The sequence below is a fragment of the Peromyscus californicus genome, unplaced genomic scaffold (assembly GCF_007827085.1).
Source record: "Peromyscus californicus insignis strain IS unplaced genomic scaffold, ASM782708v3 Scaffold_4__1_contigs__length_199733344, whole genome shotgun sequence".
NCBI classification, from domain to species: Eukaryota; Metazoa; Chordata; class Mammalia; order Rodentia; family Cricetidae; genus Peromyscus; species Peromyscus californicus.
This window is the reverse complement of record NW_026294562.1, coordinates 103,419,451-103,445,384: the sequence shown is the minus strand read 5'-3', so window position 1 is coordinate 103,445,384 and position 25,934 is coordinate 103,419,451. Positions and strand designations below refer to the sequence as shown.

Below are 25,934 nucleotides of genomic sequence, written 5' to 3'. Positions count from 1 at the left end.
TTTTATTTGTTTCATAAATCATATTAGTCTTCACTTTAGCAAGATTTTCATAGTATTTGTGTTCTGTTGGCAGCAGTGATTCAAAGGATTAAAAACAAGATGCAATTATCTTGCAAGGGGCACAGAGTTTGAGCCCTGGGGGTGTGGCTCCCTGGCAGAGCGCCTGCCTCACATGCAAAGGCTTTGGCTCCACCCCCGGTGCCACATTCACGTCCACAGTGTGTGAAGTCTGAATATATTTCCGTCACAAATGTAAACTACAGTGAACGTAAATGCAAGAAAACTTATCTTATCTTTGCAGACATTATCTTTATAAATGTATTAAAATTAAACAGCATACATCCTAATTAGTATCAGCATTTAGAATAAGATTGCTTAGCCTGGCCAGGTCATGCAGGCTCAACTCCATGAGAAACTGAAGCACCAAGATCACGTGGTCGATGAATGTTGGGCAATCTAGCAAGCCCCTGCCTTAAAATATAAAGAAAAAAAATGATAAGGGATGGGGATGTATCTCAGTGGGAGAGACTCTAGGTTTAATGTCTAGCACCCCCAAAACTAAATAAATAGGCCTAGCATGATGGAGCATACCTGGAATCCCTGGGACCCACATGTAGAAGACAAGAATTGATGCCCACAAGTTGCCCTCTGACTACTTGCTGCATTTACACTGTTGCACACACAAATGTAAATAAATACATAAATAAATATAATTTTTAAAAGAGCAAGATCTCATTTCCTGTTGCAGGAGCACAACAGGAATTGTTAAATATTGTAAGAGGTTCCTTGGGCACCATGCACGTTTCCTGTGAGCCCCACTAATAAAATGCAAAAGGAAGAAAACACACACACACACACACACACACACACACACACACCAGTAGCAGCAGCATGTATCCCTTTCAGCAGATGGCCAGCAGGCATCTGGACAGACACACCTTTTGTTCTTCAAGTTCAGAACAGGAGACATGTTTGCCTGAGGCCTGAGTGGTGCTGGTTAAGGGAATAGAAGCTTGAGTGAAATCTTAGCAGGTGTCCCAGCAGCTTCCCCTCTGCCATCAGCCTCTCCCACTGCTTCCATCCTGCAGGGGGTTTCAGACTGAAGAACCACTTCCTGTTTGGGGCCCAGAACTTCCTTCAAGTGACTCACGGTCTCTCACTGTCTCTGTGCTGGGAAGTAGAGATGGGGCTAGAGCCAGGCCTGGACATGTCACCCTTAGCCTGGACCCCCACTGGGTGACCAGAGACTAAGTCAGTGGCTCAGCCTGAGGTAGGAACCGAGCTATCTCGGTTCACTTCAGGTGTGAGACGGTTGTATCTTGGTGGGCCTGGTGGGCACAGGCTCCAGAGCAGAGACAGGGGCAGCCTTGGCTTCTCGTCACCCCTCATCCTGCTTTTGCCGGCAGCCACTAGCCCAGGTGAGGTTGATGGCAGAGCTGAGGCACCTCGGTGTGGGTCTGTCACACTTCCTCTTCCCCAGAGAACAGAGAGGCATGGTGGGAAGAGCTCCAGGCTGGGGCATGGACTTGGATCTCTAATCACAACTTTCTGGTGATCACATGGGTTCCCTGCCCCATCTCTGCGCCTCCATACACAAGTGTGTCCACTGTCTCCCGCTAACAGTGATCTTCGTACAGCTCAGTGTCGAAGGGTTTATCCCAAGAGATCATGGATTGTGGGGCTGGGGCTCAGTTGGCAGAGTGCTTGCCTAGCAGGCACAAAGTCCTGGGTTTGACTCCCGGTACCACATAAACTGTGTGTGGTGGCAGGCATCTGTAACCCGGGCACTGGGGAGATGGAGGGTCAGAGGTGGAAGGTCCTCTTGAGCTACATCAGGAGCTCGAGGTCAGCCGGGGTTGTGTGAGACCCTGTCTCAAAACAGGAAAATAGAACGGAAGAAAAACAGTTTTAAGGGCTTGGCAGACAGCTCAGGGAATCAAGTGATTGCTGTGCAGGCCTGAGTGTTGATCCCCAGGCCCCATGTGAACCTGGTGGGCATGGCGGCCTGCCTGTGATTCTAGGGCTTAGAAAGCAGAGATGGGGCATGCCTGGAGCAAGCTAGCTATCCAGACTGGCCGTATCAGCAAATTCTCAGAGACTGCCTCAGTGAATGAGGTCGGGGAGCAATGTCAGCCTTAGGCCTCCTTATGCACACATACACGCACATGCACCTGCACAGACGTGTGCCCACATACATGAACACTCATACACGCACATATGCTACATGTACACATATACATGCGAAAAAAATTAAAAACTACACAATGAAAAAAACATTAAAAGAAAATGAAAATGATATCTGGATGGCTTATTGCTATAATCCTAACCCTCAAGAGACGGAGGCAGAAGGATCGCTTCAAGTTTGAGAACAGTCTGGGCTATAGATTTTAAAATTAAACCCTGTCTTGGTAGAGTAAAAAAGCGATTGGGGGAGATTTGGGGTTTAATTTAAACTGGCCCCTTGCTGGGTGTGCCCGTTTCCTAGGGCCTCTGCTTTATTTATTTATTTATTTTTAGGAATTTTTATTATTTTTAACGTGTGTGTGTGTGTGTGTGTGTGTGTGTGTGTGTGTGTGTGTGTGTGTGTGTGTGAAGGTAGAAGACAGCTTGTGGAAGTCAGTTCTCTCCTCTGAGTGTCCCCAGGGTCAAACTCAGGTCAGCAGACTTGGCAATAGGTGCCTTTAACCACTGAGCCATCTTTCCAGACCCCTAGAGCCTCGGTTTCAAATCTAAGAAGACTCACGTGGTGCTCTGCACATATTAGCTAGTTCCTCCCCCACACAGGCTAGTGAGCAGGCATCATTATTATTGCTTTACTCAGAAGGAGATTCAGTAAAATATTCAAGCGCACACTATACAAACCAAGACCGCACGCTGAGGAGCTTACCCCAGCACTGTTTTCTCTTGGAGGTCCTTGTTACTTAGGCTGTGGTCCTTGGCTCTGTGGCATGGGCATTCAGAACCTCAGGCCCAAACCAGAGATACTAAGGCCAACTGCAGCTCACAGGATCTCAGGGTGGTTCCTGGTACTCTCAAGTCTGAGCTGCCCTGCTCTGTTTATATCCATCCCTCTACCTCAAGCCTGAGGATCCCTGTGTTTTTCTTTATTTGTTCCTTTTTCTTTTTAATGGTGGGCTTAGACCCAGGGCCTTGGTGTGTGCTGTGTCCCCAGCCTTCTTTTAACTTTTAAAATAGTTGAGATATCTCACTAGGTTGTCTGGGCTGGCCTTGAGTCACTCTGTAAGCCCACAGAGCCTTGAACTTTTTACCCTTCTTCCTTGGTCTCCTGACTAGTTAGAGTTACAGGCCTGCACTAGCAGGCCCGTGTCAATACGTGTGCTTTGTAAACTATAAAACGCATCACATCCCGAGGATTGTGAGGAGGCTCGGAAGAGCTGCAGAGGCAGGGGTTGAGCAGGAGGGTGGGGATGGGGTGGAGGGTAGTCAGGGGAGCGTGGCTGTCCAGTGTCTGGAAGCTGTTTCTGGGCCCAACGCTGTCTGCCCACTCTGAAGCTGGTCGCCTGTGTGCTTCATGTTGGCTCCAAGAGCCAAGTGGGTTGAGGAGAGCTGTCAAGTTGACAGGAGCCCAGGCCTAGCTATTGCTGCCCTGTGTGCCCTGCCAGGCTTGGCATCCCTGAATAGGCAAGGTGGCAATGTCCTCTGAGGTCTAAAGGGCTAACTGGAGGCCCCTTTCTGTAGCCAGTCTCCTGGCTCTCATCATAGCTCCTGGGGTGGGGGGTGTCCTCCTGGCTGTGGGGGCTGGTGGGGAGGCCATGCATGAGTCATAATGCAGCAGGCACATAATTGTGGGGCCCCAGATCCACCTCCGGCCCACCGGCCCTCCCCTTCTTCCCCTGGCGGCTTCCTTGGAAGAACAGCTGGTCTCAGCTCCTTGAGGAAGCAGGTTCCCTGGCAGCAGGAAGGTCTCTGCCCCAGATGGCTGTACCTGCGGCCTGTTCTCACAGGCCCCGGCTAGAGGCATGGGTGTTCAGGGAGCAGGTTCTCTGGGTTTGTCCTGCAGGAATGGAAGTGGGACCCTGTGTCCCTGGATCAGCCACCAGCCTCGTAGCTTCCCTAGGGACTGGGGGCTTCCTGGGAACTACCCAGCAGTGGGCCCACCCCCAGCACGGGGTGGGCAGCATCGGGGTGGGAAGCCCCAGGACGGAGCTCATTCAAGCCCGGTGCGAAGGGAAGATGCTGGGTGGAGGGAGATGAAGGCTCTCGGTGAGCTTGTCGCCTTGTCTCCTCAGCTCTGCGATTGAAGTGACATCACCATCTTTGTGGACAGGACACCCCTGGAGCGCAGCCCATAGCCACCGGACCTTCTTCCAGGTAAAGAAAGAGGAAAGGAAGGAAGTGGGGGCGGGGGAGGTAGAAATGGGCTGCAGAGAACAGCCCCCTGGCTTCTCGGGGAAGAACTCGGCAGTCTATGAAGAAAATCAAGAGGGACAGGGACAATTGTCCCATCTATGGAGGAGGAAAGTGTAGCACCGTGAAGAGGGGCCTCTTGCCTAGCATAGCGTTTGAGTTCCAAGTCTCATTGGATGTGGTAGCGGCTAACCTAATCCTTGTAACAGCCCCTGAGGTTGATGCCATTATCCTATGTTATAAATCGGGAAACCGAAGCATAGTGTCATTAGGTCACATGCCCAGGTAACTAAATAAGAAATCTGGGTTTCAAACCCAAGCAATATAGGCTTGTCTCCAGCCCCTGTGCATAGCCTCTCTATAGCTCATATTGGTTATTTCTTTGAGCTCCACTTTGGGGCTTTTAATGGGCCCACAGTTTCAGGGAGGATTCATCTGAACAGGGAGCCTAGAGAAGGCCATGCTTTCTGGTCAAAGAAATGAATGGCAAATGGTGGGACTGGAGGCCTGTGCCATGGAACTTCCCTGAGCCCTGAGGTGGGTCCCAACTCCTAGGACTTTCTTCCTCAACAGTCAATCAAGGCGCTAATCACCAGAGAGAACACGGTGGCCCTTTGAACAAGGTGAAGACAGGTTTAGGCCTCATGTGCTGAGACATGCCTAGGCAGAGAGACTGCTTCTCTTTGCAGAATGCTGTGGGAAGAGAGAGACAGTGATGACCCTGGTGTGTGTGTGTGTGTGGGGGGGGGGGAGTGATGGGGGGGTCTTGCACCCAGCCTCAGGTCACCTTCATCAGACCTGGGACAGAAGCTTGTAAACCTGTATCAGAGGCTTAAGAAAAAATTGTAGGAGAAATGTGCTTAACTGAGTCTTTTTTTTTAAAAAAAAAGCAACTTAATTTTTTTCCTATAAATTGGGAAACAACTAATTATTATTCAAAGGCAGAATTCAGCCTAGACTCAGGAATAGCTCTGTAGTTGTGTGATTGGTTTATTTATTTAGAGACAGGATCTTGTTGTGTAGCCCTGGCTGACCTTGAACTCCATCCTGCCTCAGCTTCTGAGTACTGAGATCGTGGATCTTAAAAGCTCTTATTGGTTCTTTCTCTCCTTGTTTTGCCCATTTAATCAGTTTTCCTCACTGACAAGTACGTGGGCATCCCCCGGGTGCCTAACCCAGGGTGTGATGTCAGGGAGAGGTCTGAGTCTGTGGCGCCTTGTGTCCAGATCACTGGGTACAAAGTGGCAGATACTTGGGGCTTCAGACAAGGCTGGCCACGTGGGACAGGAGTCTGGGTAGAAGTAGCTGATGACCAAGGACTGAGGTCACTGATGGTTCTCAAGGCCTCGGCTGGTCCATGGGAGCCCAAAGGGCCAAGTCGATGACTTGGGGACAGGCTGGCTCAGCCCAGGGCTTGCACAGGTCCATGTGTTAATGTGGATGGAAGTTGCGGGGAGGGGCGGGTCACAGATGTTGCAGCTGTCAGCAAGACTTGTCTTTGGAGCCTGGTGCAGGAGGAGGAGGGGATGGAGGCTGGAGGGGCAGACTTGAACCGGGAGGAGGTGTCCTTAGGTGGGAGGGCCTTGCTTCTCTCTCCATCCTGGGCCTGACTGGAGAAGCTTGTTTGGATAAGAACTCTGCTGGTTTACATAAGTAAATAAATCATTGCTCCCCATTCCTTCAAGGGACAAAAACGGGGCAGAGAGAATTTTCAGGGTGTCAAGTCTCTGCCAGACCCAGCTTCCTTCTTCCCCACCCAACCTGATGCCAGTGGCCCCCTTTCTCAGGGTCCCAGAGGGCATGAGAGAAAGCTTGCTGAGTCCTTTGAATCGCTAGGCTGTTCGTCAAAGCCCCGGACATCCACCTGAGAGTAGGTGAGAAGGTGGTGAGTCAGCCCCATGCGAGACTCCCCCGGGCTGACCCTCTAGACTCAGCCAAAGGTCTCTGGGTTATTCCAGGGAGAACCGGACAGTGCTTGGGAGTGAGGGGAGCCATGACAGGACCAGGAACTCTTCCCGGGACAATCTTCCTGCAGTCTTGATGGCTCGGAGGGGCTGCCCAAGCTTCCAGACAGGCAGGAGTGCCCTAGGAGCCTGCCTAAGGAACCCAGCATAGCAACTAGGTGCTGCACAGGACCATCTGCATGGAGAGAGGCCAGAAAAAGTGTCCTTGCAACTTACTTGGGACGGATATTTTGTGACTTCCTAGTCCTGAAATCCTACTCAGCTTGCTCTAGAATTCTATAGTTGTGGGCATCTTGAGGGTAAGGATTTTTAAAACATGTATTTTTTTATTCATTTATTTTGAGACAGGGTCTTGTTTCGTAGTAAAGGCTGGCCTTAAACTCAGGTTCCTCCTGTCCCAGCCTGCTGAATGCTGGGAATGTGCTCCGCAGGGTGAGCTGATGTTGAAGTTGGTTTGGAAATATTGGGCCTGAAATCTAAGGTTTTGTGAAGCAAAGCTCTGCTCTCTGGTAGGACTAGCCATTCTTTTATTGAGACAGGGTCTCACTTGGTAGCACTGGCTGGCCTAGAACTCGCTCTGTGGACCAGGCTAACTATGAACTCACAGAGCTCTGCCTGTCTCTGTGTCTGCCTCCCAGCTGCTGGGATTAAAGGCATGTGCCACTGTGCCTGGCAGGGATGGCCATTTGAGGAGACTCTTCAGTCCTGCGCTTGTAGCTTTGAGTTAGGACGGTGGTTCTCGACCTTCCTAATGCTGTGACCCTTTAATACAGTTCCTCATGCTGTGATGACCCCCCAACCATAAGATTATTTTGTTGCTACTTTGAAACTGTGATTTTGCTACTGTTATGAATTGTAATGTAAATATTTTTTGGAGATAGAGGTTTGTCAAAGAGGTCACAACCCACAGGTTGAGAACCACTGACCTGGAAGGTGGGAGCCTCAGTCTTTGGGTCCCAGGAGAACCAAAGGCTTCTAAGCAGGTACTTGAACCTGTCAAAACCATGGCCTTGACTGTACCCCCAAACATGCGGGTTTATTGCCCAAGCCCCTGCCTGAGGGAGAAGGTTCTGCAGATACCTGGTCCTCAGCCCACTGCCAAGGCAAGGCTCAGAAGGTGTGATTCCCAGCATCTGAGGCCCTGGGAATCTCATCCCGCTTCTCTCATTGATGATGTCTGTGAAATGAAGATCTTGGTAATTACCTGGGAATCCATGTGACACCTCACCAGGATGATGTGTGTGGAAGCTCTTTGTAAACTGTAAAGCACCGTGCCTGCATTTGTGAGAGAGGTTGCCTTTGCCACACTGAGGTCATCTCCTTGAGGGTAGGAAGGGCCGTACTGCTTGCAGATGGAACTCCTAAGTCACGTCTGACCCCAGTGGAAGCCTCTAAAATACCAGTGACAGAGCTCGGAGCCTGAGGGTAGGACAGGCCAGGAGAAAGCTGGAGATGGGCAGGAGAGAATGCCTCTGCGCTGGGGAAACTGGATTGCCTGGGGTGCACACGTACTGGAGACCTGGCCTTCCTTGGCCTGGGGGCTCACAACTACGGGAAGACCTGACCTTCCTTGGCGTCCAGTTCTTTCCCAGAAGAGCAGCAGTCTCCTGTGACAGAAGAGTTGGGTAAACAGGAGGGCCTGGCATTACCATGCAGAAGATTCATAATGACCCTAATTATGGCATGATTAATTCTTTGAGGGCTCTGGCTCGAAGCCCTCCCCCACTGAGTTACTTTTCCCCAAACAGAGAGCAGGTGTGATGGGGTGGGGCCTACCTGGGAGGCCTCATGGGCTTCCTTCTGCCTGTCTCTTCTCCTGCCCCTGCCTAGGGACTTGGATTTCCTCCCCGCCCTAGGTCTAGCTACTTCATTATTGATTCACCAGAACCTAGGGCTTTCTCTGAGATCCAAAGAGATGAAGCACGTCACCCAAGATCACACAGGAAGATGGTGACAGCCTACTGCTCTCCATGCAAGCCATCTGGAGAAGCCATGGGAGCCTAGGGTCTCTGAGGTGGCTCCACCAACAGGGAGGTAGGGATTGGTTAGCCTCACATTTCTCTGTTCCCCTGGGCTTGTCACAACCTCCGGGAGTGAGAACCTCCAGAGTCAAGTGGTTCTTCATGTTCAAGCCTCGCCCGGGGAACAGAGGGCCTCTTCTGCCATCAGCAGGAAGGACGGTGGGATGTCCTGTCCCCCCTGAGCAGCCACATCTCTGCTTTGCCCTGGGGATAAAGAAAGAGCCGGTGACTAAAAGGTGAGGAGTGGAATGCTGAAGAAGTCCCCGGAGAGTGTCTGAGAGAAGATAAGAGATGTGGTCACCCAGAAGATGGAGGTGGCCTGTGGTGGCCGAGCTTAACCTCAGACCACCATGGCTGGGCTTGGCTGGGTTTGAGCCACACTCAGAAGGTGTAGCCAAGGCCAAGAAGAAGATATTTCCCAGTGTGTCCTTCCTTCCGTGGGGCCTGGCAGACCATGGAAAGGCCAGGCCCACACCCAGCCCTGGCAGCCTCAGGGGTTTCCTCTTCCAGTTTCTGGCCTCGGTGTCCCTGAAGCCAACCAAAACACAGTGCTGTGCCCTGGGAGGCTCCCGTGGTGATAGAGAGGTATACAGGATTAGACTGAGGACTGGCCCACCCTGGGGGCTACTGCAGAGGTAGCCTGGACATTATTTAGCACCCTGGTTTTAGACAGACTTCCCTGAAGTTATCTAGTTATCTGTGTGGCTTTATTGAATCTCTCTCTCTCTCTCTTTGTCTCTCTGTCTCTCTCTCTGTCTCTCTCTGTGTGTCTCTCTCTCTGTGTCTGTCTGTCTGTCTGTCTGTCTGTCTCTCTCTCTCTCTCTCTCTCTCTCTCTCTCTGTGTGTGTGATAAAGACTTTTAAATATCCATTTTAGCCTTTAGAGAGGTTGATCAGTTCCCAGCACGCTCTTTCTCTGCTCCCCTCTCCTCACGCTCTCCCTGTGTTTTACATTCTGCATTACTGTGGTACCTTTGGAACAGTTGATGAACGAGCATCAATACATGGTTATTGACTAGAGTGAGGGTTTGCATGACTGGACCTCTGGGGTATGACAAGTGGGGCATTCCTGGGTCATGCAGAATAGTGTGGCTGCCCTGACCTCCCTGTGTTCCACCTGGTTTTCCCTCCCCCTGAGCCCCAGGCAAGCACTGATCTTTTTGTTGTCTCTATTTTTTGACTGTTCTAGAATATTTAAAAGAGGCCTGCTGTCATCCACCACTGTGCTTCCAAGTTTCCCCTTGTCTTTCTGTGGCTTGCTAGTTCTTTCTCGGACACAGTTTCACTGTGCAGTTCTCCAGTGCTGGGATTACAGACCTCTGCTACCATACCCAGGTTGCTGATTTCTTTTTATTATTAAATAATATTCCATTGTGTGGTGCATCATAGTTTACCCACTTCCCCCAGGCACAGTTTGTAGACATGGTCTCCACTTGATAGGAGGCTATCTGGAGGTTCCTTGAGTAGCACTAAATACGGCACTCAGGAAGCTCTTACCCTCATGGTGCCCATAACACCACCTAGCAGGGATGATCTCTGTGGTGCCCACCACAAGACATACCAGACCCCTTATGCCCAGGATGCTCCCACATACCCACTAATCCTCACCCCCGTGGAGCCCACCATACCATGCATCAGGCATGATGGACAGTAGATGCTGTGACTAGCAGCAGTTACCTTGTACCTGTGTGTCCTGCTGTTCCTGCAGCACATTGGCTCAGTTTAACACCTGTTGAGAGCTGGGGCCACAGTGAACACCTTGTCCTAGTAAAAGGTTTGGCTTGCAAACCATAGACATGATTCAGGTTCAGTTTAGTGGAAGAGCTCCTTGAAGGAGACAGGCCAGCTCTCAGAACTGGAGTGCCTTGGAGACCCCAGCCTGGGTAGGGATGGAGGGGTCCAGGTATAGCAAGAGCCCAAGGCCCCTGTCCCTTCTGTTACAGTGGCCTTCAGAGCTGGGCAAATAAAGAGGAAACTGTTTTACTATATAAGATACAGTTTGTCTATTTCATTGTTATTGGGTTGTTTGTTTGTTTTATTGTTTGATACCGGGCCTCACCATGAATCTCTGCCTGGCCTAGAATTTGATATGTAGAGCAGGGTAGCCTGAAACTAACAGAGATTTACTTGCCTTGGGCTCCCAAGTGCCGGTGTTTTAAAAAGGCACTAAGAATGCCTTGTTTTATTTTTGCCTGGAAATTTATAGACCAAGGTGACCTTCCTGCCTCAGTCTCCCAAATGATATAATTACAGACGTGTGCCACCCACTGCTCCTGGCTGCAATAACTTGCTTTCTTTTCCTTTTTGTTTTTTTGAGACAGGGTGTCACTGTGTATCCCTGACTGCCCTGGAAACTCACTCTGTAGACCAGGCCAGCTTTGAACTCATAAAGATCCTCCTGTGTCTGCCTCTCAAGAGCTGGGATGAAAGGTGTATGCCATTACACCTGGCTACAACTTGCCTGTTTAAAGAGCACAATTCAGTGGGTTTTAGTATATTCACAGTCACATAAACATTGCCAGTAATTCTAGAACATTTCATCACTTCCAGAAGCAGCTCCGGACCCACGTCAGGTGCTCCGTCCTTCTCTAACGCTCCTGGCCCTGGGATTATTCATTAATCATTGTCTGTTTGCCTGGGCAGGCCTTATAAATAGAGTCACTTAATAAGCAGCCTATTTTAACTAGCTTCCTCTATCTACGGAAGCATTTTCAAGATTTGTTTGTCAATCAAGCACCCATGGTTTACTCCCTTGTGCGTGTGTCCTCTTTTAGGTACCAACTCCCTGTTTCTGAGACAGGGTTTCTCACTTGGCCAGCAACTCATCAATTAGGCTAGGCTCGCTGGCCATCGAGCACAGGGTTCTGCATGTTTCCACCTCCCCAGACTTGGGATTGTAAGCACATGCAACCCTGTCTGGTTTTATTTATTATGTGTGTGTGTGTGTGTGTGTGTGTGTGTGTGTGTGTGTGTGTCTCAGTGCCCCTGTGGAGACCAGAGGAAAACTTGGGGGAGCCAGTTCTCTCCTTCTACCATGTGGGTTTGTTCTGGGGGTCAAACTCGGGTCGTCAGGCACAGTGACACCCACCTTTACCCCCTGAGCCATCTCACTGGCTCCTATGCCCAGCTTTTTAATGTGGGTTCTGGGGATCAAACTCAGGCCCTCATGCTTCCAGGGCAGACACCTTACCAACTGGGCTGTCACCCCGCTGCTTTCTACTGCAGCAGATGTGGGCTCTTTCCTGTGCTAGTTCACCTAGCCCCAATTCTGTGACAGGTAAAGTGAGGCTCTGAGTGAAGGACTCGCAAAGTCACACAGCAAGTCTCCCGAGGGAGACCACACTAAGACTCAGGCCCTCACACCTCGGACAGGAGACTGGGCATCGTGGTCTGAGATCTGGTTGGCTTGGCAGCTGGCACTCATCGACGGGAGGAGGAGTGGGGACACTCGTCAGGCACATCCCAGGAGGTTAGGGTGGCAAGAGGCCCTTGGAGGTGGGCACACATACCCACCGTCTTGCCAGGGCCCCATAGCAGGCACTTTCTCCATGGAGGCGTGGGCATTCCCTGTGAGGCCAGGAGACTGGAAAAGGTCAGAGCCAAGTGTTCCAGGCAGAACACAGGACTTTGGGCTGGGGAGAGACCTCTCTTGTCCCGGAGCTGGCAGAGGTTCTTGGCAGGGGATTTCTATGGTAATTGGTTGGTATGAGCAGTCTTAGGAGGTGGCTCGAAGAAATCGTTGCTGCTGAGTGGTGCCATTAGCATGGCTGGAAAGGGAGGGTGGGGACAGGCTGGGGACAGGTGGGAAGAACCTTGTCTGTGAGAGCTGACCTATGTGTCCGCTGCCCAGTGTCTGAGCCACAACTCTGTGAGGAGAACTGGATTCTCCTCTGTCCAGCAAGCTTCTGGAACATTCTCTTCTCACTGCTCTGTGCTGGTCCCTAGGGTTATGGGGCAGGTGCACATGTCAGCAGTGCGCACATAACAGAATGGTCCAGGAAAGAGTCCAGGACCTGTAGGCTATAGTAGGCCCGAGAGACCTCCAACTGAGCCAGGGTTCAGGGGAGGCTCTCTGGAGACTACCAAGGTTAGGAGGAATGAACCAGATGGGACAGAGGGCAGGCTGGATCGGCAGGGCAGGTCCTGGTCAGGGGGCTGGTGCAAGTGTACCCTGGTTTTAGTGGAGTTTTGAGCAGAGGCTGGCTGGCAGTATGGAGGCTAGGGAGAGGAGGCCAGGCCAGGGTGGCGGGAAGCATGGCTTAAGGAGGGCCTTAGAAGCAGGCAGTGTGACAGAGATGGGCTTGCAGGGCCTGGGAGACTCCCCCCTGCAGAAAGGCAGGAGCCACCGGCTGCCATTGTCAGAGGCAAACAAGATGGCCTTGGTCACTGGCTTAGGTCACCTGGTGATTGAAACTGGGAGGGGATGAGATGGCCCCTCCCAGTGAATAGATACAGAAACACAGAGTGAATAGAAGGAATTTTCCAGCTATGGACAAGTTAAACATTTACTGGAGGCTGGGAGAAGCCCAGCGGTAGAATCACTGTGGGTCCAGGTGGGACACCACTTTCACTGCCCTCTTTTAGAATGGAGCTATCATTTTTATTCTTGGGTGAAGTGACTAGGAGGCCAGCAGTCAGGGGTCAGGGAGCTCTGGCCATGCTCCTGGATCCACCTGCTGGGCCTTGGTCCTGGCAGGGAGACGGCCCTCCTCCACCCCAGCCTAGCAGTTCACAGAGCCCCATAATTTCCAAAGCAAAGCCTGTCGCCCTCTTTTTACACATCACTAAGGCCCAGAGAAGAGCCTGGAGTGGCCCTGTCACAGAGCAAGTCACTGACCAGTGACTAGAATCCGAGATGAATCCGAGCTTCCACCTACACTGGAGTTGCCTCCTTCCCGCTGGGAGGCAGGGGCAGATGTGATAGCTGATGTCACAGTGAGACCTAATGTTGGGGGTTGCATGGATGAGCTCCGGCTTCCTGGCTGTGGCTTCTGTTTCCACCTTCTCTGAAAGACTGAGAATATGAGAATGTATATGTGGGGGCCAAGACGGTGCTTGTATTGGTAGCTGGACTTGGGTAAGAGTCTCCCAAGTGGCACTGTTTTTGAAGATATGAAGGGGTCATGGAGAGCCACTGAGGCTTGGCACTGTGTGGCAGGGCTGGAATCCCTGAAGAGAGGCCACTAGTGAAGGTACAGCTACCGTGGCAATCAAAGCCCTAGGATTGAAGGGGCCATGGAGAGAAGTTGAGGCTTGGCACCATTTAGCAGAGTTAGAGTCCCTGAGGAGAGTCCAGGAGAAGCTATTGGTGAAGATTTAGCCCAGTTCCAGGGGTAACCCCAGCATTTTGGAGATGCCAGGGCCACGGGATTACCGCCAAGGGCAACAGGAGTTGTGGAGTGGAGCTGGGCTGAGCCTGGGAGACAAGCTGTGTGTACTGTGGATAGCAGATGTGGAAAAGTGCCGCTGCCTTTGGTGCCCAGAGGATAGTGTGTGAAGCACAGACATTGGACACTGAATTATTTACACTTTTGGAGTTGGGTTTGATTTGATTTGATTGCGACTGTGCCCTGATTATTCCCTCTTGGAGTAATGATTTATGCCCTAACTTCCTTCGATGATGGACTGTGTGTGACCTGAGAATTGTGAGCTGGAATACACCCCTTCTTCCCCAAGTTGTTTTTTGTCATGGTGTTTTAGCACAGCAACAGGAGCCCCAACTAAGACACCTGCATGTAGAGGTTGGCATCTGATGAGTTAGTCTCGAACATGGTCTCCAGGAAGCTAAGTACCCATGGCCACCCTCTCCTCCTTCCAGCATGCCCTCACTCATACTCTCAGCTTGGGGGTGGCAGAGGCAGCCAGGTGGCAGAGGGGATCTGTACACATCCCCTCCCTCTGAAGAGCCAGACAGGAAGTATTTGGGGCTCTGCAGGCCATATGGCCCTGTAGCTGCCGCTTGCCCTAGAGTTCTAGTTAAAGCAAACATGGACTGTGTGTGCGGAGGGGACTGTGTGTGTGAAGGGACTGTGTATGCGGAGGGGACTGTGTGTGTGAAGGGACTGTGTGTGCGGAGGGGACTGTGTGTGTGGAGGGACTGTGTGTGTGGAGGGACTGTGTGCGGAGGGGACTGTGTGTGTGTGTGGGACTGTGTTCAATAAAGCTTTATTTATGGATGCTGGGATTTGGCTTTCATAGTACTTTTATGTGTCACAAGATATTCTTGTTTTAAGTCCATTTCCCCCAGTGATTTAAAAATGTAGAAAACATTCTTAGGTTTCAAGCTGTACAAAGAAAAAAAAGTAGGTAACAGGTCAGATTTGGCAAGGCAGTGATTACAGTTTGCCAAGCCGTGGGCTAGAATAAGGTTCCTTGGAGCCAGACTGCCTGGGTATGAATTTTAGCTTTGCTGGGTCACCTTTGTGAGGGGTTGGGTCTTCCTGAGCCTCAGATTTCTAATATGTAAAATGACTAAGACAGGGCTTTGAGAATGTGAAAGTACTTATTTCAAATAAGTACCAAATGTCAGATGTAAGAGTTACCATTTGACCCAGCAAATCTATCCCCAAAGTTTGTATCTGAGAGAAATGAAAATACAGGTCCACACAAAACCAAGCGAAAACTGGTAAGAAGCTAGAGTATCCCTCGCCCGGTGAGTGGTGAACAGGATGTAAAATATCCACAGACTCGAATATTATTTACCTATTTAAAAACTGGTAACTAGGAGTGGTGGTGCATGCCTGTAATTCCAGCCCTTGAGAGGCTGGTCAAGAGTCCAAGGCTATCCTAAGATAATTATTGAGTTCAAGGGCAACCTGGGCTACATGTGGCCTTGTCTCAGGAAAGAAGGAAACGAAGTACTGATGCATGCTGTGACACAGATAAACCTTGAAGACATTTTGTTAAAGAAAAGCAGTATTAATCATATAAAAGACCATGGATTCCAAGACAGGCAAGCTCTAGAACTGGTTCGTCTATGGCCACAGAAAGTGGCTTGGTAGCCGTCAAGCCTGAGGGGTGGGTGGGCTAGGGTGAGTGAGGGTGTCCCTGATAGTGGGCTTTAGGTAGTGGTTGGGACAGCAGAAATGCTCCGGTGTTAGGTAGTGGTGGTTAGGATCCAAGTACAACTTGAGCAAATACACTAAAAAATGCACATGCCGAACACCCCAGAGCATTTGTGCAAGGGTGAATTTTACAGACGTGAAGTATGTTTCAATAGAAAAGCAAGACACCGCTTCCTTCCCACGGATGCTGGTAGCATTACTGCAAGGGAATGCAGTTCGGGGGGGGGGGGGGCATCATCTGAGGATCTGGTGGGGGGTTTATGGCTTTGAGTCTTAGAGGCAACAGAGCAAGGCAGGCTTCTCATCTGTACGTCGGAATCGCCGTCCTGGTGACATCCACAGAGTGGGCCTGGAGCTCGAATGATGCCCGGTTCCCCCGGTCACACTTGACCAGCACCAGCCCCGGGAGGCTGAGTCCTGGGGCAGTGGGGCAGGGTCCAGACTGACAAGCAGCACTGGGTAGTAGCAGTTCATCCCTCAGGGTATCTCCTATTGTCCCTCCAGCCTCTACAGTTCCCACCATGCTGAATGCCCCTTGGGCCTGGACTGCTTGGGGAGGCTGGAGTGAACCTCTGATGCCTTTACATAGTGTGGCTACAGGCGGGCACTGGCCGTTCTCTCTCTGAGCCTTGGTTTGTCCGACAGTCAGATGGCTTTAGGACAGGGTGCCCGCCACTTCAGGTGACGGTGATGATGGAAGGGAGGCATGGATGTGTGACACTTTCCAGGGCCTGCTGCATTTCCAGCACTCTGCGCCCGTCAGTGTTTATGATCATGTATTTTGTAGAATGTTTATTTTGAAAAGTCTGGGATTGCCAGGCTCTGTTCCAGATACGGGGGAGACAGCAGAGAATTAAAAAGACAAAACTCCTCGCCTTCGTGGAACTTACAGCGGGGTGGGCAGACAAACAGAATAAGCAGATAAATGATATTTAAGAACACGGCTGAGAAAATAAATCTGGGACTATGGGAGGGAGCTTAGGGGGTGGGGGAGGGGCTCCAGGACTGCAAAAGTCTTACTAACCAGGCAGGATGGTGCATGCCTGCAACCCCAGCCCCTGGGAGGCTCGGGCAGGAGGATCAAAGTTCAGGGCCAGCCTCGTTAGGTTATACGATGAGCTGAGAGAGGAGGAGAGAGACAGGGAGGGGGAAAGGATCGAGAAATGGAGAGGGGGAGAGAGAGAGATAAACAGAAGGAGAAGAAAGAGATAGAAACCTGAGAGAGAGAGAGAGAGGGAGAGAGAGAGAGAGAGAGAGAGAGAGAGAGAGAGAGAGAGAGAGAGAGAGAGAGAGCACCATGCAGGTTTCCAAGGGAAGTGAAAACAACATCATACTAGGTAAGTGTGGCAGACACTGAAGACATCAGTGTGACTGGAGGGGAGAAGTGGGGAGGATGAGAGGCAGGGGCAGGTGCCAGGGGCCTTCAAGGATGGCTCTCCCTCCAGCACCCAGGAGGGCTTCCAGAAGAGGATAACCTCCCTGCCCTAGGTTCCGGTGACTTCTGCGGAACCAACACCTCCCCCGACTCACACTCTGTGCTTTCTCCTGCAGTACCAGCCAGGGGTCTCCATGGGCGCTTGAGGGCCGGGCGCCAGGACTGTGGGCACGAGCATGGTGAGACACCAGCCCCTGCAGTACTACGAGCCCCAACTGTGCCTCTCATGCCTCACGGGCATCTACGGCTGCCGCTGGAAGCGTTACCAACGCTCGCACGATGACACCACACCGGTGAGCTTCCCTGAGATGGAGTCAGAGGCCCTGGGGCTGAGGGAAATCGGGGTTCCGTTGTCTCTGTGTGGTTCTGGGCAGGCCCATAGCCCTTCCAGAGTTCAGGTTTCTTCCTCAGCAAAACTGGCCTGTAGTGGTTCCTGAGGCCCCTGGTCATGCGGGATGGTCGGGAAGGAACTTGTCTGCATGGGTGTAGATAGTTAGCTATTAACCGTCTTCTGTAGTGGGGCAGCCTGCTCCAGGGGCCTGGACAGGAAGGAGTGGGGGTGATCCTAAAGGGTCACCCCAAGAGGAACAGGAGTTCTCAGTTCCCACTGACCTGAAAGGCCAGGTAGGGGTGTCAGGAGGGTGAGGAGGTAGGTCTGGCCATCCTGGAGCCTGGGAGCTGATGGGGCCATGGCCTGGCACCAGAGCCCAGTCACCTGAGCTGCTGGCTTGCCAGGCCTGGCAGCAGGTGCTAAGCTGGATAAAGAGGCCTCAGTGCTGGCTTCCCGGCCAGACCAAGCAGCACTCATGTCCCTGGGGCGCTATCAGCCTGTGGATCTGGTTTCTTCTCTGAAGGAACCCGATTCCTGTGTGGTGTTTATCTAAAAGCTTTGCTGCCTGGAGAACAGCTTTTCTCCCCCCTCTTGCTTGTCTGAACAAAGAAGGTAGCTTCTGAATTCACCAGCCCTAAACAGGCTGGAGGGTCAAGGGTGCAGCAGCTGAGGTCGGAGGCTCAGCCAGCCTGTAGGGATGGGGAGGTCAGGGTGCTTGCCTACCTGCCTGCCCTCATCTGTTTGTGCTGGAGAGGGACGGAGTGCAAGGCTGTGTCAGGAGCCTAGGACCCCCGTGAGAAGCGCGGACCACCAGAATAGACCCAGACACTCCACACTGGGAGTCCAGCAGGGAGGGGGAATCATGACTGAACAGAGCAAGGGAGAGGAAGAGGAAGGGGGATGGCCAAGGCCACACAGTAACCCTGGCAGTGCCGGGATGGAACCCACCTTTCACTGTGGCCTCAGCCCGAGCTGGCATCCTGGGCACTACGTGGTGTGGGCATTCTCTCTTGGGTAAACCGGAGTTTTCTACCCAAGAGAGACACAGACCAGAGTCGATAAAGGGTCAGTGGTACCTCTTCCCCTAGTCGCCAATGTCCATGAGCTATGTACTTGGGAGGGAGAGGTGGTAACATACCCTCTCACGGGCCAACATGTGAGATAGGGATGTGAATTGACCAGCTTGGTGTCACCTGTGAGAAGACGATAGGACAAGTCATTCCAGATGCCACGCCTCAGCTACGGCATCACTGACATGGGAAGGGACCAGATTAATGACATCAACATTATGGGCCATGCACTTTGTTCCACAGCAGTCCGCCCCATTCAGGCCTAGGGCAGGCAGCAGGCCTCTTTGACCTGACTGTCCTGTGACTGGTACCCTTTGTGCTCTGTGAGTCAATGCTGTACTGACAGGCTCTGCTCCTGTTGCTCCTAGTGACCCGTGGGTCACGGAGAAGCAGAAGCCAGGGACTGGAGCAAGATCATACAAGTGGTAATAAGCAGATCTGGGGGTGGAAGGCAGCCGAGGCAATGGAGGGGTGACCAAGCCCCTCAGGGAAAGGCCACTGGCCAGGCAGTCTTCTTAGGCCGTGAGTCAGGAAGTGAGGGGGCTTGGTTGTGACCAAAAGAAGGGTGGAGAAAGTATGCCACCCAGGCAGTGACTAGGAGCCTGTCCACAGCTACAGCCCAAGCCGTGAGGACACCAGGGTCTGGGATGCTGGGTCTGGAACTGAGGCTGAAGGAGTGGCGGAGACCTCAGTCCATTCTGTTTCTGCAGATGGCTGAGCTCACCTCAGGGGACCCCAAAGTCAGCTGATGATGCGCCTCCAAGGCTCACAGCTCGCTTCCTCTCCTGCTTGTGAGAACATTCTTTCTCTCCTTCCCTGTCTTCTTTCCGAGTCTCCTCCTGCCGCAGATGGCCAGGATGGTGTTGGGGCCATGCTGAGCTCTCTTGCCAGGCGCAGTAAAGGGAACGGAGGTCTGTGATCGCAAAGAGAGTGGGTGCAGGCTAGGCATGGAGTTCAGTTGGTAGAATGCTTGCCTAGCATGCAGGAAGCCCTGGGTTTGCTTTCAAGCATTGGATAAACCGGGCATGGAGGCATGTGGCTCAGGTGTGTGAGCCCAGCACTGAGGAGTGGAAGCAGGAGGATCAGAAGTTCAAGGTCCTTCTCAGCCCCTTAGAGCGTTCCAAGCCAGCCTGAGTTATCTGAGGCCCTGTCTCAAAACAAAACAAAAGTAGCTGGGCAGTGGTGGCGCACGCCTTTAATCCCAGCACTCGGGAGGCAGAGCCAGGCGGATCTCTGTGAGTTCGAGGCCAGCCTGGGCTACCAAGTGAGTTCCAGGAGAGGCGCAAAGCTACACAGAGAAACCCTGTCTCGAAAAACCAAAAAAAAAAAAAAGCAAAAAAACAAAAAACCAAAACAAAAGTAGCTGGTGTAGGACAGGGGCTATGTACAGTCTGTTGGGCAAGTTGAGGCCACTGCTGGCTCTGGGGAGTGAGGAGGAGAGGCCTCTGCAAGGGGGTCCCCCATCACCTATATCTCAGCTGTGAAATGGGAGCTAGGAAATAAGGCAGATAGTCTTGGTAAGAGTTAACATTACTGAGCGCCTGCTGCATGCAGGAAGAGAATTATTTACTGCCTGTAAATGAGCCAATGAACATCCCTGCTGGCCACATCTAATTGTGCACCCACTTTACAGAGGGAGAAATCCAGGCACAGGGCAGCTGTGCAGGAGGTCATGACAGGTCTGCAAGCCACAGTTGCTGGAGGCTGCAGGGAGATTGCTTGCGTTGATGTATGGATAAAAAGAGCCCAAGGAGAATGGGGCTAGGAGCAGACTCAGGAAGTTGCTTGACTGAGGAACAGGGTCTGGGGTGAGGCAAGGTTGTTCTCTGATGCCAGGCTGGGATCCCCAGGGGCAGCCTGGTCAGGCCGGACTGCCTCCCAAGCAGGTGATGGAGATGAGCAGGATCACAGAACTTGAAGCGGAACCCCTCCATGAAGGCCACTCTTCCGCCCACTCCCAAGCCTTTGTTCACAGGACACACCATATGGAAGCAGGAAGCTGGGAGCATGGAGATGGAATTGCCTCTCCTGCTGCTGGCCGAGGGTGTGGAGCAGCTCGGCTGAGGGTGCCTCACCCGACGGCAAGGAAGGGAAGCGGAGCTTTTTATAACTGAGGATAATTAATTGGCTGTTGTTTGTGACTCATTACTTTAATACTGCCAATTAAGGACTCAGTGAGACAGAGACTGTTCTCAAGCTGGCCCTGGCCCTCCTCCCTCTGGCACCCCTCCCCCAAGTCCCTGGGTCCCCTGAAGGCAGTAGTGTCAAAACCAGCTTCCATACTGAGAGGGATTTAGGTCAGAGGCCTGGAGGAACTTCCTAGCCAGACACCAAGAAGCAGAGTATGGCAATCAGCTGTCTTGCACGTCTGTGCTACCCTTGCCTTTTAAAAGCTGTTAAGACCTTACTGGATTCCTCCCAGCTTGTGGATGGAGCTCCAAGAAGACTGATTTATTCAAGCTGAGGGGCCATTGGCACAGTGTGCACCCCTGCTCACACCCCCAGCCTGTATCTTCTCCCCTCTTCCACCTCCAGTGAGTTAGGCGGAGCTGCCCTTATGTATGCAATCAACAAACCTATTCTGGCACATGCTCACAAATCCCAGTTGAAGCTGACCTGGTTCTCTCCTCCCTTGAAAGGGAGCCCAGGCTGGTGAGGGCCAGGGGACAGTTATGAATAGACACCCAGATCACTCAGGGAAATCAAAGCCAGGTCCAGGGGATGCTGGGAGTGGGTGGTAAGTGTATGGGGCAGGGTGTCTGTTGCTACTGACTCGTGTTTGGGAGCTGCAACTCATTGCTCTTCATCTGGGGGAGGGGAACACCTACCTGGAGGCCTGAGCCTGCAGCGGTACTGAGCAGGCCAGGCTTCAGCCATGGGTCAAGCTGCGCAAAGGCCCCAGAGGTTACACTGTACAGAATACTCTGAAAGTCCTTGAGAGGAAGGCCAGGGAGCCAGAAGAGAGTCTGGGGAGGTGACATGCGCGTGTGTGTGCACATGTGTGCACGTGCAGGGATGTGGGCAAGAGGAAAGATTCCACAGACACCTACAAGGTCCATTCACAGGCTGACCCAGGCAGAGCCTTGGAAACAGTCCCTGTCGCCGGGCGGTGGTGGCGCATGCCTTTAATCCCAGCACTCGGGAGGCAGAGCCAGGCGGATCTCTGTGAGTTCGAGGCCAGCCTGGGCTACCAAGTGAGTTCCAGGAAAGGCGCAAAGCTACACAGAGAAACCCTATCTCGAAAAACCAAAAAAAAAAAAAAAAAAAAAAAAAAAAAAAGGAAAGAGTCCCTGTCATCCCATAGTTCTTAGTCTGGGAAGTTGGAGGCCACCCTAAGAGATTCGGGCTGTGCTGTGGGGGCATGGGTGAGTCTTTGGGAACGAAACAGCAGGGGCAGGCAGGCCAGTCAGTGTCCCCAGCCCCAGTGGCCTCCCTCTCGGGGTGGAACTAGATGAAGGTTCCTTTTGCCATGAAGGTCTGTCACCTCTGCCCCTCCCTAGCCCTTCCACACCAGCCACACTAGCCATGCCATCCAGGCTTCTCCATGCTCTTAGTAAACCCCCTCCACACAGAGGCTTCGCCTCCCTGCCCCAGTGCCCCCTACTCTCCCTTCTCTTAACTCAGATGTCTTTCCACCAAACCAAGCCATTGCTCCTTCCCTGTCGTGTGGGCTTTCACAACACTTTGGGCCAGTGCTAGACGTAAGGACTGGGATTCGCTGACCCTTCCAGTGGACTCAAGGCCTGGCTCAGGCTTGACAATGTGTGCTAAGAGAAATGCAGAAAGGACGGTGGCTGGGATAGTGAACAGTGACTAAGGAAGCTGCCGAGGGGCTATGCCTGTCATCTTGCCGACTACTATGGGGGAGTTCTTGAGTGTTGGGGTCCTGGAGAAGGAAGACACACATGTATGATAAGGAGCTTGCTGTATTCCTGGCCTGCCTCTTGGGTTTCTGGCTGTGGCTGGCCAGGCAGGGTCCTGACTCAGCCCTTGGGTTCTCCCAGACCACCCTTGAAGGCTGAGATTGGCTTTTTCTACAGGTGGACAAGAAGGGGAATTTCCCAGCTTCCTGTCCTGGCAGCCTTGTGGTTTGAGTCGTGGTTGGGGTGTAGAGGAAGAGAGACTTCGGGGTTGCCTTGGTGATGAAGTCCTTAAAGCAGATTCCAGGATATGGTTGGATTCAGCTGGACCCTCCTGGCCAGGCAGCCGCATCTCTAACTCTGCCTTTTCTTCTGATGCTACCCTGGCCCTCAGGCAAGCCCCGGGCCTCTCAGCCTCAGCCTGCTTGCCCGTTAAGTGGGGTATTAGACAGCAGGTACCCATGTGCCTCCTGTCCCATGTAAGAAGAGACCCAGTTCTAACCTTGAGAAGAGTTTGCCCTCTCTACAGACTTCCCATGGATGGCACTCTCCTTTTGGTGGCTACAGGGACAGAGCCTGAAGGATGAGGAATGATCTTCTGGACTTTAGTTTTCTACTTCTATAGTGGGGTGGTGTGAAGAAGAGAATGGGAGAGGGTCTCCTGGCATCTTTCATCTCCTCTGTGAAGGGCACTAACAACACCTAGGTCTGAGCAGGTGGAGGCCTGGACCATTCCTTAGGGAGGGTACATAAACCAATCCAGCCCGGGCCTGTAAACTGGATGGGCCTGAGGGGTGCTCAGTGGCCTGTCCTCAGGGTCCTCCAGCTCTGCTGTGCCCAAGGGATGGACAGGCGGAAAGAGGAGTTGCCAGCTGGGCCTGATGCCATCCTCCCACCTAATGAGCTGCTCTGAGGGCGTCCTGGCAGAAGCGAGGACAGACAGAGGTCTAATTGCCCAGCCTTCTATAGCCCGGAGAAACAAATCCAGCCTCTTAGGCTGCCAGGAACTGGCTGGCAGTGGGATTCTAATAATCCCCTCCCAGCTCGGCCCTAATCCTGCCATCTAACTCAGCCCTGCCCAGCAGCCCCTCCCCCAAATCTCCTGGGCCCGAGCCAGCATAATCCTGCCAGGGCATGCCCGGCTCTGCCTCCCAGGAACTCCTGCCCCCTTTCCAGCCCACATTTCCTCCATCCCTCATTTGAAACTTGGCGAGTTGAGCATGGGACAGAGGTATCACTGAATGCAGAGAATTGCGTGACTCTCTCTGGGACTCCCAAGCAGAGCTGGACCACACGAGACTCTGGGGCAGTTAAGCTGAACAGGTCAGCTCAAGGCAGAGTCACACACAGGAAAAAGGCCTGCTTCTGTCCAGACAGGCTGAGAATCTAGAAATGTGCAGACACTAGAGAACTTGCCGTGTGGTAGACTGAGGTGGGTGTCATTGCAAGTGTCATTCATTCATGCAGCGGCAGTGGGAGATCTTGCCCCTTACCTCACACCAGAATAAATTCCAGATGGATTGAAATGTATTTTCCCTGTTTTAAAACTTTTCTTCTATTTAGAAAGCATAGAGGAAATCGTTGAGAAAATCAGACAGTCTGGAAAGACATGAATGGAAAGACATTTGAGGCTTTGTTGTGCTCTAGGGGTAGGCTCTGGAGACCCTCTTGGTGTACTGCCGTCCAGAAGGATGGGCGGGACTCAGCATTGACAGTAAGGCTGAGCATTCCTGCTGTAACTATGACTTAAGTGTAGGGTCTGCTGCTCTCCTCAAGCACAAAGGCGGACCTGAAGAAAGTCAAAGGGGGTAGACCTGACGGTGTGAAAATTTAAATTGGGGGTCTGGGGTGGAGCTCAGCTGGTGGAGCACTTGCCAGGTTTGATGAAGCTGACGGTCAGCACTTCCTAACACCATGTAATCCCAGCTCTTGGGAGGTAGAGTCAGGAGCATCAGGGGTTCAGAATCATCCCTAGCTTAAAAAAATAAGAGGTGGGTGGGTGGGTGGACAAGATGGCCGAGAAGGTATAGGCACTTGTCGTCCAAGCCTGGTGACCTGGAGTTCAAGCCCTACAACCTGCAGTGGAAAGAGAGATCCGACTTGCCAAAATTGTCCTCTGCCTTCCACAAATGTACCACGGCATCCACCTGTACATGAGTGCAAACACACACCAACCAAACATTATTTTATTATCAAATTACTTAATTTTAAAAAAATGGCCGTAGACGAGAAGCCTGGACAAGACCTGCCCGATATTACTTGTTCTCTGAACAAGATCTGCCCAATCCATGTCTGCCTCTGCTCCTTCCTGCCCAGATGGAGGTTCATCATCGGCCTGTCCTCCCAGCAAGCCTTTTCCTACCAGCCGCCCTTCCTCCTCCAGGAAGTTCTCTATGCCTGCCTCGATCCTTGCTCTCACTCATGCTCAGGACTGAAGTGGCCGCTCTGCTGCCTGGTCACGGCAGCGGACTCTTGGGTCTCCACAGGGAAGGGCTCAGCATCCCTGGGAGGAGTGACTGGAAAGATCAGTGGTGTGGGGTGTGAGGCAGGGAGCTTTTCTGAGTGCATGTCCATGTGTCCCAGCTCCATCTGCTGTCTTCTCTGTCACTCTGCACTCCCTTCCTGGCTTCCTAACCCCATGGCCCTGTCTCTAGGCCATTCTTCTACCTTGGTTCGTAGTTTCTCCATTTCTTTAGTGGAAGGATGAGATGAGGAACCTGAAATTCTCTTCACCTGTGACCCGCAGTGGGACCTTGGGCAAAGCTTTGACTCTCTAAGCCTGTTTCCTCTGTGGCCGGACAAAGATAATTACATGTCCTGGCTCTTGTTTTCTTGAGACAGTTGAGGACCACAGAGACACCTAGGCCTGGTTTCGAGTTCTGGCTGACCAGTGGTGTGTGTTTGTTCTTTGTGACCTTAGGCCAGTCACTTTCCCTGTCTGGGTCTCGGTCTCAACCGTCCTACGTGCTTTGCAGAACGGTGGGAGAGAGACGTAGAGAACCCTACCCCAGTGCCATGAAGAGCTCCTCCAGGCCTCTGTCTCCCAAAGTTGGGCTGCAGCCTGTGTGAGGTAGGGTTGAGCAGTGGCATGCCAGGGTCATGTCGCGGTCAGCCTCCTGACCGAGCCCCTCGCGCCCACAGCACAAGGCCTGCAGAGCCAGGCCTGACATCTTGTTCTCCCTGCCTATGGGTGCCCACCCCGGGCCAGGAGCAGGTGATCAGGCTGGCTGTCCTCAGCAGCCAGAGGAAGACTCAATGTAGAGCAGGGGGAGGGCGAAGGCTTGATCACTGTCTTCACATAATTAAAGGGCTGTGAGACGCGAACGGTAATTATAGGAACCATGGTGGATCTGGAGACTTACAGCTTACATGTGTAATCGCTGGGGCCTGGCAGCTTTCCTGTGAGGTGGTGCTGATGTCATCTCTATGAACAGGGGAGGAAGCTGAGGGTTGAGGTGCTGAGGGCTTGGCCCACAGCCGCACAGCCAGTGGGTAGTAGGGCTGGAATTAAAGCCCAGCTGTCACACACACACACACACACACACACACACACACACACACACACACACACACGCACACCACTCTCTCATTGGCCATTTGACTCCAGTATTATTTGACTCCTTTGGCTGCATTGGTCTGTGTGGTTTCCATCTAAGGGGGCAGGTTTTTAGCTCCACTGGAGGGAGTCGGAGAGGCAGGAAGGAAAGGGGACCAAGGGAACAGCTCCCCTTCCTGGCCAGTGCCACATTGCAAGTGCGTTACTAGTGCCCTGTATGGCACACCGTACCTGTCCTCATTCTCAGAGCAGGAAGCTAGGGCTCC

The 25,934-nt window shown here is 52.4% G+C and overlaps 1 protein-coding gene across 3 annotated transcripts in view; it reads left to right on the top strand.

Annotated features, from left to right (window-relative positions):
• Gdpd5 (glycerophosphodiester phosphodiesterase domain containing 5) overlaps positions 1–25,934 on the top strand; it is an 82,630-nt gene that overhangs the window by 26,299 nt on the left and 30,397 nt on the right. For all 3 annotated transcript variants that reach the window (XM_052760595.1, XM_052760594.1, XM_052760593.1), the window contains exons 2-3: positions 4,251–4,332; positions 16,968–17,144. In XM_052760595.1, the coding sequence (XP_052616555.1) occupies positions 17,028–17,144 (117 nt within the window). In that variant the 5' untranslated portion in view covers positions 4,251–4,332; positions 16,968–17,027. The remainder of the gene's footprint in view (positions 1–4,250; positions 4,333–16,967; positions 17,145–25,934) is intronic.